General features: G+C 46.7%; 7 protein-coding genes across 7 annotated transcripts; 4 read left to right on the top strand and 3 right to left on the bottom strand.

Moving 5' to 3' along the window:
- Positions 1-626: 626 nt before the first annotated feature.
- On the top strand, positions 627-1,588 carry N7478_004263 (C2H2-type zinc finger protein; the record flags this gene model as incomplete). Its single annotated transcript, XM_056920477.1, has 3 exons — positions 627-702; positions 757-811; positions 871-1,588. 3 exons carry the CDS (start codon positions 627-629, stop codon positions 1,586-1,588), a joined length of 849 nt encoding a protein of 282 aa, XP_056778514.1.
- A 122-nt stretch (positions 1,589-1,710) lies between these two features.
- N7478_004264 (fungal specific transcription factor domain-containing protein) lies at positions 1,711-3,226 on the top strand (the record flags this gene model as incomplete). The annotated part of the gene is made up of 2 exons (XM_056920478.1): positions 1,711-1,884; positions 2,048-3,226. The coding sequence occupies 2 exons, from the start codon at positions 1,711-1,713 to the stop codon at positions 3,224-3,226; spliced, it is 1,353 nt and encodes a 450-aa protein (XP_056778515.1).
- A 260-nt stretch (positions 3,227-3,486) lies between these two features.
- N7478_004265 (NAD(P)/FAD-dependent oxidoreductase) lies at positions 3,487-4,716 on the bottom strand (the record flags this gene model as incomplete). Its single annotated transcript, XM_056920479.1, has 2 exons — positions 3,487-4,584; positions 4,633-4,716. 2 exons carry the CDS (start codon positions 4,714-4,716, stop codon positions 3,487-3,489), a joined length of 1,182 nt encoding a protein of 393 aa, XP_056778516.1.
- A 303-nt stretch (positions 4,717-5,019) lies between these two features.
- Positions 5,020-7,264, bottom strand: N7478_004266 (putative GARP complex subunit (Sac2); the record flags this gene model as incomplete). Its single annotated transcript, XM_056920480.1, has 5 exons — positions 5,020-5,058; positions 5,114-5,149; positions 5,206-5,990; positions 6,049-6,343; positions 6,395-7,264. 5 exons carry the CDS (start codon positions 7,262-7,264, stop codon positions 5,020-5,022), a joined length of 2,025 nt encoding a protein of 674 aa, XP_056778517.1.
- A 308-nt stretch (positions 7,265-7,572) lies between these two features.
- N7478_004267 (Eukaryotic translation initiation factor eIF-5A) lies at positions 7,573-8,425 on the top strand (the record flags this gene model as incomplete). The annotated part of the gene is made up of 4 exons (XM_056920481.1): positions 7,573-7,584; positions 7,786-8,052; positions 8,142-8,274; positions 8,361-8,425. 4 exons carry the CDS (start codon positions 7,573-7,575, stop codon positions 8,423-8,425), a joined length of 477 nt encoding a protein of 158 aa, XP_056778518.1.
- Positions 8,426-8,882: 457 nt separating this feature from the next.
- N7478_004268 (ubiquitin-60S ribosomal protein L40) lies at positions 8,883-12,579 on the top strand (the record flags this gene model as incomplete). The annotated part of the gene is made up of 10 exons (XM_056920482.1): positions 8,883-9,008; positions 9,199-9,289; positions 9,344-9,453; positions 9,518-9,780; positions 10,110-10,210; positions 10,263-11,091; positions 11,472-11,582; positions 11,798-11,978; positions 12,246-12,356; positions 12,493-12,579. 10 exons carry the CDS (start codon positions 8,883-8,885, stop codon positions 12,577-12,579), a joined length of 2,010 nt encoding a protein of 669 aa, XP_056778519.1.
- A 617-nt stretch (positions 12,580-13,196) lies between these two features.
- N7478_004269 (Yip1 family protein) lies at positions 13,197-14,322 on the bottom strand (the record flags this gene model as incomplete). Its single annotated transcript, XM_056920483.1, has 4 exons — positions 13,197-13,275; positions 13,376-14,081; positions 14,176-14,227; positions 14,278-14,322. 4 exons carry the CDS (start codon positions 14,320-14,322, stop codon positions 13,197-13,199), a joined length of 882 nt encoding a protein of 293 aa, XP_056778520.1.
- Between the last annotated feature and the right edge of the window lie 461 nt (positions 14,323-14,783).

Consider the following 14,783-nt stretch of genomic DNA (forward strand, 5'->3'; position numbering starts at 1 on the left):
CTCCACCACATCATCATGCTTATAGCACTGCGAAGTATTGATATAGTGCTGATTGATCAAGGGTCTAGGCGCAATTTCCCTATACTTACCGATCGAATAATCTGGATATTCAGAGTGATTAAACAACAATCAGCGACCTTACCTTCATAATGAGTATGGTGACTGGGTATATTGATACAATACGTATTTTTGGTCTGTGAGCTTTTCGAAACGCAGCTTACGATGTTGTAGGGCTTGGATTCCTCTCCTTTATAGGTTCACTGTGAAAACAAAAGGATCTATCACTGCCATGAAGCTACTTATGCAGTCCTTAGTCTACCATCTTTTCCCCAATAATTATCCCTGTGTAGTGAGTACCAGATGAATGACGAATATATTTTGATCGTATATGGAAATGTTTGCAACCTATCTTGAATACCGTATTCATAATTAAAGTGTATAGTTCCATGGCTAAATGCATCAAATAAATGTGATTTGATGATTGGTCGCTCCAGATCCCGATGACTAAGATAAGCGGGGAAGCTCGCGGGTACGGGGATTGCACGTCCAGGATGTGGGTTTTCCTCCGTCTCCTGCGCCACCGTTGTCTTCAGAAGAGTACAAGTAGTAATGATGTATCTTTAATCATGCCCATCAAACAATGTACCGTATGCTCTCGCCAATTTACAAAGACTGAGCATTGGAAACGCCATGAGAGAAGTCGTAAGAATTCCTCAATCCTATGACAAAATTGTTCGTCTCTGACGCGTGATTTAGATACGAAAGAACGCCCCTATGAGTGTGTTGTGTGCCAAAAGCGCTTCTCACGAAGGTAAATCTCAAACGAAATGGATATGGTCTAAGAAACAGGAAGTTCTAACAAATTTTAAGTGACGTCCTAAGCCGGCATGCAAAAGGCCACAACCAAGAAACTAAACCAAAGGATGTCGCAAAGAACCAAAGCGATGTTACAACTCCAACACCACCACTGCCTACGACAGGACCATTGGACTTTTTAGCAAATGTATCTGCTCAGCATGGCCGAGTCGATTCCAATATCCACCCTATGCTGCTTGATGAACCACAGCCTTACTTCGGCTGGAACGAAGTGACGCCTGCTGAGCAAGCTGCTCAGCGAAATGGTACTGAGATGCTGCAGCTATGGCTCGAGCCGCAAACCGATATAGGCTCGAATCATGGATCAATGGATCTGGGTAATCTCTCGTTTGCAGACACCATAACCATGTCTACCGACCAACATCGCCACTCGGTTGACAGTAGCAAATCTGGGGGCGACAATATCCCCAGCGAGCGTTTTTCCAAGGTGCAGCGTTTTTGGCCTGTGCCTGATCAAACCGACCGCTTAATGAACAGTCTGTGGAAGGATGTTGTGCAGACCCGAAGTGATAATATTTTTGCTAAAGAGTCTAATGACCTTCACAACGAAACCCATTTTCTCCAAGGCTCACGCTATGGAATTGATGATGACTGTAGGCGTCGTCTTCAAGCAGCCTTTGCCCAGGAAGAATTATTCTATCCCCAAACACACGCTGTGTCTCCTGCTACGTCGGCCACTTTTGCCTATTCCTTCCCCCCGCGGAGATCTTAGATATGGCACTGGACTTATTTTTCAGAACTTTTCATCCCCTCGTGCCTTGTGTACATCTTCCAACATTCGATGCAAAGAATATTGACCTGCCCTATCTCTATGTGATGTGTCTCATTGGGATGATGTTGATGAATACAAAGGGTACAACCACTTACGTCCTGAAGAATTTTACACATACTCAGCAACAAATTGCATCTGAGCTAGAGAGATGCACAACATATGCTGAATCTCCTGCTAATGTGATATCAACCTTTTCGACGGCTTTTCTCTTCTTGAATCTCGCTGTATTAACAGGAGTAAGAGTTCACTCTCGGTTCCATCATGCGCGATAATTATTGACAATCCATAGGAAAAATCGCATTTAGAGCAAAGCCAAATGCTATACGTCAACCTTATTTCGGTATTTATCAATTTTTGAAACCCTTTCTGTCGCACCCTTTGCTAATTTCTGTTCTATAGACCGCCCAACGACATGGCCTTTTCGCAGCGTCCCAAGGTCAAATACTTGACATGAGTCTCTTCGAAGCCGTTCCCGACGTGGAAACGCGATGGAAGGCCTGGAGCAAGGTAGAATCCACGAAAAGGGTCATCATCAGCCTTCTTCTCTTGGACTCCTGGTTCTCGTCCCTCCTTTCAACAAATCCAATCGTTGCACCCGATTCACTTGAAATCATCATGCCTTGTAACGAGGCCTTATTCAATGCACCATCATCAATACGCTGGACACAGCTCATTCGCGAAGGCAAAAGAATCATCATGTCAACCGTGCCTGCACCGTCAGAGATCAGCAAAATACCCACTCTAGAGGATCCAATGCACGAATTCGGCATGCAAGCGGTTCTTTCAATGGTTCAATTACGCCAATCAGAAGCATACTACCGCCTTCTTTCAGACCGCGCCCACTGGCCCTTCGCACCGTGCCATACATACGCAATGGATGGTCGGGCTCGATGCCTGCCATCTCTTCAATCTCAAATCGCAACAGAATACAGCGATGTCCTTCAACAGCTCAATCCCAATGCACTGATAATGTGGCACCACATGTGTATGGGGATGACGGCCGATCCCCAGATATTCGATCTTGCAGCTGGTCGAGGTGGTCCTCAGCCAGCACGAAAGGCACTACAAGATATTGCGGAGTGGTCAAAAACCCCAGCAGCCAGACGAGCCTGTCTGCATGCAGTTCATATTTACAAAGCCATGACCAATCGTAGAGCCTCGGATCATCCAACCTTTCACTCGGTTTTTGCTCTCTTCTCTGCTGCCCTTGTACTGGGCTTGTATACGTTCATGGTTCCTGATTCTCCGGTCATACCCTCCGGTGCTGGGAGCATCGAGTTGATGGATGATGTTGACTGGAAGGAAGTGGGACTGGAGGGGTTTACTTCCTTTATGGAACCTAGGGGGAGCCAATCTTCCTCATTAGCTAATGATCCCACGATAAATTTCATTCGCAATGGATCTACGATATTTCTTCGGGGTGTGCCTTTTCATGGCGGATACCAGTCTGCTCGCAGGATTCTACTTGATTACGCGAATTTGCTCAAGGATTCTGGGAAGAGGTGGACCGTCAAGAAGTTCTCTTATATTCTGCACATAATGAGCGATGTGCTTATGGAAGAGATACCTCGTGTTTGATACATACTTTTTACCCATGTCCTCAGATATGACTCGCAATCGAGCTGTCTTTGAAACTTCAAATCAATAAGTTCTACTACACATAGATACATTTCGGCTGTCTAGCTGTTTTCTCCAAATCCTAGAACTTGGATCATTCAGTTCGTGGTATATTAGCTTGTCTCTAAAACATACACCCATAAAAACTTGTTTTTGAAATAGTAATGATTATCACCAGCTCCGAGTGGTTTTAGATATGACCATTTAACTATCTTAGGCTACTATTTGTATAATATATCACCAACCCTTTCACCAATAGCCAACGAGCTCGTCAACCCAGGGCTCTCAATACCCAACAAATTGACAAAACCCGGAAACCCTTCCTCTTCCCGAATCACAAAGTCCTGAAACTTAGACCCGTCATTCAACTTAGGCCGAATACCACAGTAATCAAGCGCAATAGATCCCACATTCACACCAGGCATATAAGCCAAAATTTCAGGAAGAGCCTGCTCCAAACGCGCAGAGCTAGGGGTCAAATCATGCGGATTATCGACCCATTCCACATCAGGACCAAAACGGATTCGACCACCCATATCTAAAGTGAGATGGGTACCGAGCCCACCAAGGCCAGGTTTAGTTATAGGGTAAACGAGAACACTGGTACGAGGACGAGAAGAGGCGTATGAGAAATAAGTTCCCTTCGCGTAGTAAGGTTTAATGTGTCGTTCTGTTGGGAGGACGAGGTTATTAATGGTGCATGCGTCAAGTCCGGCACTGTTTACAAGTGTTTCGGTTGTGATGGAAGTCACGGAGCCGTCTTCGTCTGAGACAGCGGTGATTTTATATCCCTCACCGGGGATGTACTCCACATCTGTGACACGGGTTCTCAACACGCAGTCGCCGCCGCGATCTTCAAAGTCACCGCGTAAAAAGGTCATTAGGGTATGACTATCTACGATACCGGTTGATTGGCTTTCGACGATACCGGCGTCGGCTTTGACATCTGGTTCGCGGCGGGCTGCCTCGTCGGCGGTGACGAATCGAGTTGGTGCATCGCCTAAAGCTTGAGCATGTTTATGTAGTCGGAGACACACTTCCCAGTCTTCAGCTGTTTGGGCAACAATCCATTTCTTGGTGTTGCGATGGGGAATATCGTATTTGGCACATGTCTCATAAAGCATGTTTCGGCCTTTAATGCAAAGTTTCGTTTTCAGGGAGTCTGGAGGATAGTACAATCCTGCGTGTATGACTTCAGAGTTGCGACTACTCGTCTCCATCCCTGGCATTCCATGTCTCTCTAGAAGAAGAGTCGAAGTACCTTCGCGTGCTGCTAATTGGCGAGCAGCTGCAAGTCCGACGACGCCGCCGCCAATAACCTAATCTGGGTCAATTGAGGGCCTATGAGGATCGTTGGTGGAACTCACCGCATGGGTAAAGTCGGCATTACAGGTTCTGGCACTTGAAAAAAACCGACGAAGGGCTGGTGCTCGCTTTCCATGTGCCAGCATTTTTAAGGTGTATAGAATGGGAGAGGTTCGGTGGGGGATCGCATCGCCCGAGGGAATAAGGAATCAACGGGTTGTCTCCGCAGAATCGCCGAGCGTCTCCACCCCAATGCGCGCGAGCCTTATTATCGTATGTCGCGGCAGAAAATAATCCGGATTAAATCATCCAAATTTGAGACAGTTACAGTTCTCATGGAATGGTAGTAGGGATTAAGAATATTTTATTCAAGAGAAGAAAAATCTAGACGCTTATGCAGACCTCGGAGCTGGGATGTCCAAATTGCCCCGGTACCGCTATACAATCAACTAACGCTTGTTGAAACTTTCCAGCATTTCATTCAGACGCTTGAGAAGACGTTAGCCAATTGGGTAGAAGACAACTTGATAAGATAGAACTTACCACTCGCTGTTCAGTTGCTAACTTTCCTTGGGTATCCTAAACAAGCTATAAGCACTCAAGTAAACTATGACATGGGAAAGGGAGAAACATACACTAATGATGGTTAAGATCAACGAATAATTGTTGAAGAGGAAGCGCTCTCTACGCTTGGCGTCCATCCCATTTCGACTCAGCTTCGCCAGGAGAGAATCAAACTCGGTGCGGAGGCGAGCCAAACTGTTCGACACGGGCTCGTCATCTCCAGCATCGGTGCTCAGCACCAGAATACCATGAAGAAGCTGGCCGAATCGCTGAGTCAAGAAATGAGGTGCGGATGACTGTTTCAAATCGTCTCCACCAGCGATGGAAAGAGCGGACATCGCGCTACGCCCAGTGTTTGATCCGACGCGCTTGAGAGACTCTGAGTGAAGATCCATAATTACTTGGAAACGAGGCCACAGCTGCATATTGATACCGTTCACGTATGAGTCTGCAACGGGAACCTTACGCCGCTGAAGTTCAAAGGCTGAGTGTTGGTTCAGACGAACGCACATCAGTACACCCAGCGAGTCAGTAGTGCTGTCGATGAGCTTTTTGGTTAGGGCTCGTCCGAGATTAAACACCTGCTCAAAAATCTCCGCTGCCCTGCGCGAGATTTGGTGAAATGTCAAGGAAGAGAAAAACTCAGTAAGAAATGAGTACTCGGCAGAGATATTGTCTACCAGAGCAGTATTGAAATTCCGAAACGGCACTTCGATTCCATGAAAGGCGTTATTCTCCTCGGCGAGGTAAGATGATATGGCCGGTTGGTGCCCATTCCGGAGGATATCAATTCGTCGGCCCAAGGAAAAGGGATCATGGGCAGCAGAGCCAGCTCGGCCGCCAGGCAGGATGTTCCCTTTAAATTATTAGCACTTATCGCAGGGTCGGGGGGAGAGAAATGGATGTGGTCTTACCTGTTCTGTGCGAAGAGGTGTCGCCTCCGAGCACTTCGTTTCGGTCACTAGGATATACCTTGACCTTTTCAAGCGCTTGAAGGTAACGAGTGAAATTGGATGTATAATACCAACGCATAGTATTGATATATGCCTGACAAATTTCTTCTGCGAGGTTTGGATGAGCCTTTGATAAATAGGTAAAAAGGTCTTTAAATTTCACAAGCCGCTGCTGTTGAATGAGTTGCGCATTGATATTGGGTGATCGCATCGCCCTGATTTGAGAAACCAAGTAGTCCCGGATTCGTTCAACCGCCTAAACCGGTAAGTCAATGCAAGGTGTTTTTGTTTGGGTTTGCCAGCTTACCTTATTCCTCAAGTCAATCAAAAGTGGCCGTACATCTTCGATCGCCTTAAAGCCAGCTGACGAGGATGCCTTGGCTTCAATACTTGTCGATCGAGCGTCAATTTCATTCAAAGCACGTACCCAGTTCTCGTCCATGGGACCTTCAGCTATCGCCCGAACAGCCTTTGGTGAGATACTAATCTCCTCTACCGCTGGACCAAGCAAACGCTCCACATTTCTGCGATTCTCCAGCATTGCATTTAGCTGTGTAGAGCGAGTTTGTAATGTTTCAATCTCCGCAGACACGGCCCCTAGTTCGTTCTGGAAATCATTCAAGTACAATTCCACTGACTTTGAGACATCATCACAGCCGGTAATTGATGTATGAAGATCCTGGAATTTATCCCGCTCCTGTTCGAACTGCTGAATGGTTTGCGCATTGACATCACTGCTAGGGGACTTTCTGGTCGGCTTTTGTTCCTTTGTGGCCAAAAACTCCTCTAAGCTCAGTCCATCAAATTCGATTATTTCCAACAGCTCTGGTGGGCGTGAGAATGGCTTTATGCCTAGTTGCGGTACGTCTTTATCCTGGGTCTCTTTCCGAATAATTCCATTCAACACCTCTAGGGGATCGGGGACAACTGCTGGGCGTGATCGCTGTGCACTCGTCTGTCTCACACCTTGCCCACTGGGCGACCGGGCGGTTCCAGGAAGAGAAGTTGTAGAGTCATTTGCAGATATAAGTAATGAGGTCGAGGATGCTCTCGAGGTAGCGTTGGGACGGGCGTTATAAGGGCTTTGAGACAATTGGGATGAAGAGCGCCGAGGCAAAGAGAGATTGCGATTAGCTCCGGAGGGAGTCGATTGACCCGAAATGCGGTCACGCCACATGATCGAGACCTGAAAGAATACACATAAGAAACTGTGTTGGATTTGGAGTCAAATGAGAAAGGGAAGGTTGCACGGTGTTGTCCGGGGCCAGCAATTGATCCAGTCACGATGAAGCCAAACAGCCAAACCGCGCCCCGGGCACGCTAATCCTAAAGCGGAATAGCGACGAAGCCCCCCACCACAAAGCCTTTTTCTGTCTTTTCTTGTCGAGAAATCTCCTCTTCCCTCTTTCTACATTCCCTTCCACCCTTTCATCTTTTTTGTTTCTCTATATCCCTTTCCCCCCAAAACACTCCCACTCTTTCAAAATGGCTGACGAGGTATGAATCGACCCCCTGCAACTTTTCCCTCTGATTTTCTCCCACCATGCACCTTTGTATCATAGTCCACCTGTGTGAGCCCCGCATCTAGAGGGGCTCACATCTCTTTTTACCAGCGCACCACGCTACCAACCCCCTCTCAAGAGACTTGCGGACGAAACCCGTATATAATGCGATTCATAACTAACATTTTTATAATAGCACGATGTTGAGTTCGACTCCGCTGATGCCGGTGCCTCGACCACCTACCCCATGCAGTGTTCCGCTCTGCGCAAGAACGGTCACGTCGTCATCAAGAACCGCCCCTGCAAGATCGTTGACATGTCCACCTCCAAGACTGGCAAGCACGGTCACGCCAAGGTCCACATGGTCGCCATCGATATCTTCACTGGCAAGAAGCTCGAGGATCTCTCTCCCTCCACCCACAACATGGACGTTCCCCACGTTAAGCGTCAGGAGTACCAGCTCGTGAGTCTTTCTAACTATTTTATGCATTCTTGTTGCGCTTGAGAATATTCGAGGATATTTGAGCTAATCGGGCTTTTTTCTAATCTTAGCTGGACATCACCGATGATGACTTCCTCTCTCTCCTGAAGGATGACGGTGACACCAAGGATGATGTCAAGGTCCCCGATGGTGATGTTGGCAAGCAAATTGTCCGCATGTTCAAGGATGAGGGCAAGGACGTCAGTAAGTAGAGCCTCGAATTATGCGACATGCATGATTTTCTCTCTTTTTATATTCAGGAACCAAATCCGCTAACTCTCCATTCCCAGACGTCATCATCCAGACCGCCATGGGTGAGGAGTGTGCCATTGATGCCAAGGAGGCTCCCAAATAAACGCCATATCCTGGGATCTTCACATATTATGTCAACCGTTACGTTTACCCCCTAAAAAACAAGGGTCTTTTATATCCCTTAAAATTCATCTTCAATGGTTCAATGACGGTTCTGGTTCGTTGGCCAATTGACAGAAAGTCTTTTTTGCTTTCCGGATCTTATTTCCCATCATCTTAAGCCTTGGAATGTAGGCTGCATCGACAAGGATTGCTTTGGTTGGCATGATACGTGTTGTCCGAAGATCAGTTCTGAGTCTCAGCATATCATGATAGTGTGACGAATGAATTAAATAAGTAAACTTTTGCTAAGCCATTGGTTACCCATTAATTACTTTACCAGCTCAAAATTAATTACAAGTTGGTAAGCTCTATATGTAAAGACTCAAAATAAAGTAGATCAAGACGTATTTTGGCTAGTATATTTGTAGCTATTTTATTTCTCGAGTTGCCATCTATAAATGCGACGACGTTGTGCATGCGTGCACGTTAAATCGGCGGTCGCTGAAAAGGCAGAAAAATTCTATGTTCCGACCGTCAACCCCAACATCCTCACAACCAGCATGACCCTACTGCCTCGGCATGGAGTATGTCACGAGAGGCGTCTGCGGCCAAGAATCATGTCGTGAACGAAAATATTATCTTGATAACGGTCTCACGTTCTGTCGCCGGGGACACTTGCAAGAGGTATGCATGGGTTCTATCTGCTTCTTCTAGCCCTCGAGAAGTGAGAGAGAAATCTGGGTGATAAGAATTCAAACTAAAGTCATTATTTAGGGCCAACAAATTGAAGAGGATCCCGATGATTTTGGAACTCAGGGCAAAACGCATCGAGTGAAACGTGAAAAAGAAGCAAAGTCCCGAAGAAGTATGCACCACTTCCTTTTGAAATAGCTATGCCACATACTTATCCTGCATATAGCTGCTCAGGGCCGAAAGGCAGGTACCCTTCTACTGCAGGGATATCAATTGATTTTGTGGAAACAATGCCACACGTTAGTTCATGGGCACGGGTTTCCAGAACAATTCGAGGTAAGTAGTTATCAGCTATGAAGTATACACTTGGCTTTATATAGTGAGTTAACACACTGTACAGGGAGTAGTTCGTGATCTCTGGGCTCTGAGGCTTCAGGGTCTTGCACGGAAAATCAATCAATCTGCAGCGGATGAGGATCCGGAGAGTGAGACTGAGCTCTTCAGCTCCCAAGCTTCACCGTCAGAAACGGATGATTCCGATAATTTATCCTTCAAGTCAAATTCAAGGTTTCTCGAATGGCCACGAATGGTTGATTCCATTGCTACGTGCTACCTAGCAGCAGTTTTGATGCGACTCCCAGTTTGCATCTACGACTTTCGTCGGTATGTCACTTGAACCCCAATTGCTTCCTATAGTCGATGTGGACATCTTGCTTGCTCTCAGCCCAATTTCTCTTTTGCTTTTCTCTCTCTTTACGATATGCTAATTATTTCCACCATGCAGCTTAATTGTTCGGCAGGAAATTACTTATATCCGGGCACTCAGATATGTCCCTGGGGAGATCAGGAATAAACTGCCATCGGAGTTTCTAGGTATACTTAATATAAAGGTAAGCCATCCAAGAAACGGACTCAACGCTCACTAAAGAGCCCCGCTAATATATCCCAAATAAGAAAATCCCCAACATGCGTTATATGCATCGGGCCATTAGAGATAATGCGGTCTTCTACCAACGAAAATTCGGTATTGAACTTCCACCATTGAACGCCCCCTTGATCTTATATCGCCATATCAAACGATTAGGGGTTCCAAGTATGTTATCTTTTCTGAAAATCCCCATGTGCAGACACTAACGCGATGGCAGTTGATGTCTATGAGATCACCAAAACATTGCAAACCCTCCTTGACTTCGAATTCACGTACCCAAATATCCCTCCAGAACAGCAGCGGATACATGGGCTTCATCTTCCAGAAGTTCAGTTGGTGGTTCTCATTGTCTTAGCAACCAAATTGCTATTCCCATTTGATGATCTAGAGAGACACCCGATCACGGCCTTCGAACCCGCTGCTCAGGGTATAGACTGGGATAAGTGGCTACAAGCGCAGCAGAACTTTGATTCCCAAAACAACCCCCATGGGATACTAGGAAAAGAAAAGGTCATTGGAGTGACCGAAAGAGATGTCTTAAAGATGGAACCTGAGCAACTAGACGGCTACATGGATTGGTATGAGAAAAACTGGTTAACCAAAACCACGAGCAAGAATCCAAATGCCGACATGTTCCCCCTCTCTCGCCCAGCCAATCAAGATCCATCGAACTCTAACAACAATCGTTTGGCTTCGCAAAATAACGTTGATGAAAATGAACTCTTGAACGGTATGGGGCGAACGGTGAATGAAAGTATACTCGCCATTCCCCCGATTCCTCCTGAAGAAGGAAAGAGGACACCCAGACCAGGCATGTGGTTTCAACGATACCGATGGGAATCCAGTCTTCCGAAGACACCGCGAGTCTTCTACCAGCTAGCTGCTCAGCTTGGGGGTGTTTCATTGCCATATCTTGTTAGAGTTGTCTCAAGAGCTGAATGGCGAGTTTCGAAATGGCAAAATAGCCAGAGACGGACAGACTACATTGAACATGGACGGGAGTCTGACGACGAGGAAGAAGAAGATCCTTTTGGGGATGGTGAGGGGTATTTTAACGATATGGATGAACTCCCCGCACAATTATCAGGATTGGACGTTGAAGGAGGGCTATGATAGGCTATGGCATGCATTAAGGCGCGATTTATATTTTATAATTTACGTTTAATGAAATAATACCTCAAGTTTCGCTCTTTTTGAGTATAACAACAAAATTGTGGAGAAAATAGAGGATAATCAAATGGGTAAACAAGTCTTTGAACCTCAGCGACTCCATGAAGTACGTACACTAAAGAGTCCTTGGGCATAGTCCATAGTACAAAGTGGGTACATGACGCACCGAGATTAAATGACCCAAACAAGGATGGCGCGGTTACTCACGTGACTGTTCCGAAAAAGGCAAAATTGCATTGCTAACACTAGGGCTTAGGGTAAATGCGGCCCGCCCACCTTTGCTAAGCGAGAATTCCTCAAATTGTCATCGCCTCCTCCGCCTCGAACCCAGCGACCGACCGCCGACACCAACGAAAACTCGCAACCAGTACGTGCCCTGAATCCCGTCTATATGTATTCCCGAAGACTATGTGAACATAACGAGCTAACATTTACCTTTTTCCTCGCTTTCAGTGCAGATGTAGGTCATCCCAAACTCCCGATAGCCCGCCAATCGCCAATCTTGAATCGAGATGATCCCCACGGAAACAACAAGAACAAGCAGAATGGAGCAAGAACATGCCACTAATACGGCCGATATAGTTTCGTCAAGACCCTGACGGGTAAGACCATTACCCTCGACGTCGAGTCGAGCGACACCATCGACAACGTCAAGACCAAGATCCAGGACAAGGAGGGCATTCCCCCTGATCAGCAGCGTCTGATCTTCGCCGGCAAGCAGCTCGAGGATGGTCGCACCCTGAGCGACTACAACATCCAGAAGGTACGAGGACTTCCTATTCCGGATCGGCATTCAATACTTTTTTTCGCTCGAAATTCGGTTGGCTTGGAGGGGTATGGGCTGTGTATCCATGGTGGAATCGGATCGATCGGAACTGCGCTCTACTCAAGATCTTTTTGATTGGGAATGATTGCTAGGATACGGAAGAGGAGGAATGCCAATGCCGCCGATGATTCGATGCGTCTACGAACAGAATGGCCTGTGCGACATGAACTGCGAAATACGAACAACCACTAACATGATCTATAGGAGTCGACTCTTCACCTTGTCCTCCGTCTGCGTGGTGGTATTATTGAGCCTTCCCTGAAGGCCCTTGCCTCCAAGTACAACTGCGAGAAGTCCATCTGCCGCAAGTGTTACGTACGTGAACCCTCAAATCAACCAGGACGCCGTTTCTTTGTTCCTTTGTTTGCCTGATATCGCTTTTTTGCGATGCTCAGTTAACAATAACGAAATCAACCCATCAAGTTTAAATTAACTAACATTATACCTTTAGGCCCGTCTCCCTCCCCGTGCCACCAACTGCCGTAAGAAGAAGTGCGGTCACACCAACCAGCTCCGCCCCAAGAAGAAGCTCAAATAGACGACTCGCTCCTCGGTGTTGTGCTCGGTGTGTTGTGGTGCAGATTCCAGGTCTGGGGTTTGGCTGGGATGCGACATGGAGAGGTTTTTACATGGCGTTAGAAATGATGAAACAATCACAGCCACCGTCATACTTATGTTAGTTGGCTCCTCTTGGGTCCAGTCGCAATCCATGAATTGAAGTAAAAGTTCAAAAACTTCCATTATTCCATACACTCTACTTTGTGCCATTTGCTAGAATTAAGAGATAGTGGGGTAGAGGTCATGGAAGATCAGGATAGATCCGCTGACGTCCTAACTCTGGTTAGTTAGACTTGAAGGGTACTTTTATAATTCTAGACTCGCGGGTCCGCCCATCATACATATCAGTTCCCGCACTATGATGACACCTCTCGTATATGCCCGATTATCGAACTACTGCCGCTACATTTTTATCGGAACAATTGATTGATTGAAGTATATTGCGGTTGATCAAGCTGTCAACAGCTTATGGACACAGTTACAATACATGCATGGCACAGTTTAGGCCACACTATAAGAAACACAGAACTCAACATATTGGATGGACACAAGTAATAGAAAAGTCCTTCTACCCCTCCTCTCATGACTGATGCTTGCTTAAAACATCATACGGCGCGTGTTGTCGTTATTGTCATCGCCCTTGTTCTCGTTCTTCTTAGAGACGGGGCTCGCATGCCTGTACAGGGAGTATAAATCAGTAAAAAGTCCACAGTTAAACCAAGGCTCAGCACCATATCCGAATGAGCAGTGGTAAGGGGAGGGAGAGGGTAACTCACGCAAAGAAGAGAATCTTGATCGCAATAGCCAATCCAGCATGCAAAACCACAACCAAGATCAAAAGAATCTTGCTCGCCTTCGCATCAGTAGCATTAAGCACAGGGTACAGATTGCGCAACAAGAAGAAAACCGTCCAGGCAAACCCAACACCAACAAGAGCCCAGTTCAGAGCCGTAAGGGGACTCCAGCTAACAAGCGCAACAGCAATCCAGACCAAATTCGAATACCCATACAAAGCCCAGCACTCAATCAGATCAGCCGTTGAGCTCCCGAACCAGCGCAGAGCTCCCCAAAGCGCAATGGGCAGAATACCAGTGTACCCATAAATCAAACCCGCAGCACCAGATAGCAAAGTGAAATCGTACTCGAAATGCTTATCGTCATTATTCGATAGCCATTGTGAGATAGTTCCTGTTAAGAAGAGAATCACAACCACCGTGGTTGCGATCCAGATGGGTCCGTAAAGGTCCGCGTTTCCTTCAAGGACATCAAGGAAGTTCGAGCGCGGGTAGAGAGTTGCGACGCAGCGGCGGAAAACTTCGTTTGTGTCGACATCGAAAAATCGCTCGTAGTAGTGGATTGACCACCAGGTGTGCTTGGTTGGGGTGCCGCCAGGGGAACGGTCGCGGGCGCGGGATGACGAACCACCTAGGAACGGGGTAGAGTCGCCTTGGACTTTGGCAGTGCGTTGATCGTTCTCGAAATCTGTTGCGCGGAGAGAAATATAGAATTGTTAGGAAGATGTTTCTAGCGTTATTTGTGAGGTGTTTGTGCGCTCATGCATCGGGGTGCTGCTCACTGGATGGGTGGAATTCAAGGTCCTCTTGTAAGTCGGTGTGACCGAGGTCGCCCTGTTGGAGTGTGAGAATGGATTTCATTAATTAAGTAGCAGGGAATTTACCTCTGCGTCCACGTCGACAACAACGTCATAGCCCCGATTCGCCATGGTGGATGGTTTGAGTTGGGGTGAGAGCTGGTTGTGCTTCGGGAGGTGGAAGTGTACACATCAGCTTTACTAGCGCCATTCATTGGTGGACACCTGGGCACTATGAGGATTCCATATGAGTGGTTGAGGTACTTTACCACGTGACCAGGTTTGTACTATATCCATCAATGTACTCCATATCAATGTTTTAAATATGTGTATACTACAAGATGGCACTCCTCGTAATGGAGGGAGGTGGCCAATATTAAGAAATCTTCCACAGAGCGAGTCATTTCATGTTACAGGGGGTTACACTTTGGAACCTTTTCCCCGATAATCTTGCATATCAACTTTTGGCCATATTCCCGAGCATAGACAGACGCCGCTTAGAGGACTGATATTGAATTGCACATCCTAGTCACCCTAGAAGATAGCTCAATCGAATCAAGAAACCTAGGGTAGACTAAATACACTCTCTTTAT

This window comes from Penicillium angulare (genome assembly GCF_028827245.1).
Source record: "Penicillium angulare strain IBT 27051 chromosome Unknown utg000004l_segment0_segment0, whole genome shotgun sequence".
NCBI lineage: Eukaryota > Fungi > Ascomycota > Eurotiomycetes > Eurotiales > Aspergillaceae > Penicillium > Penicillium angulare.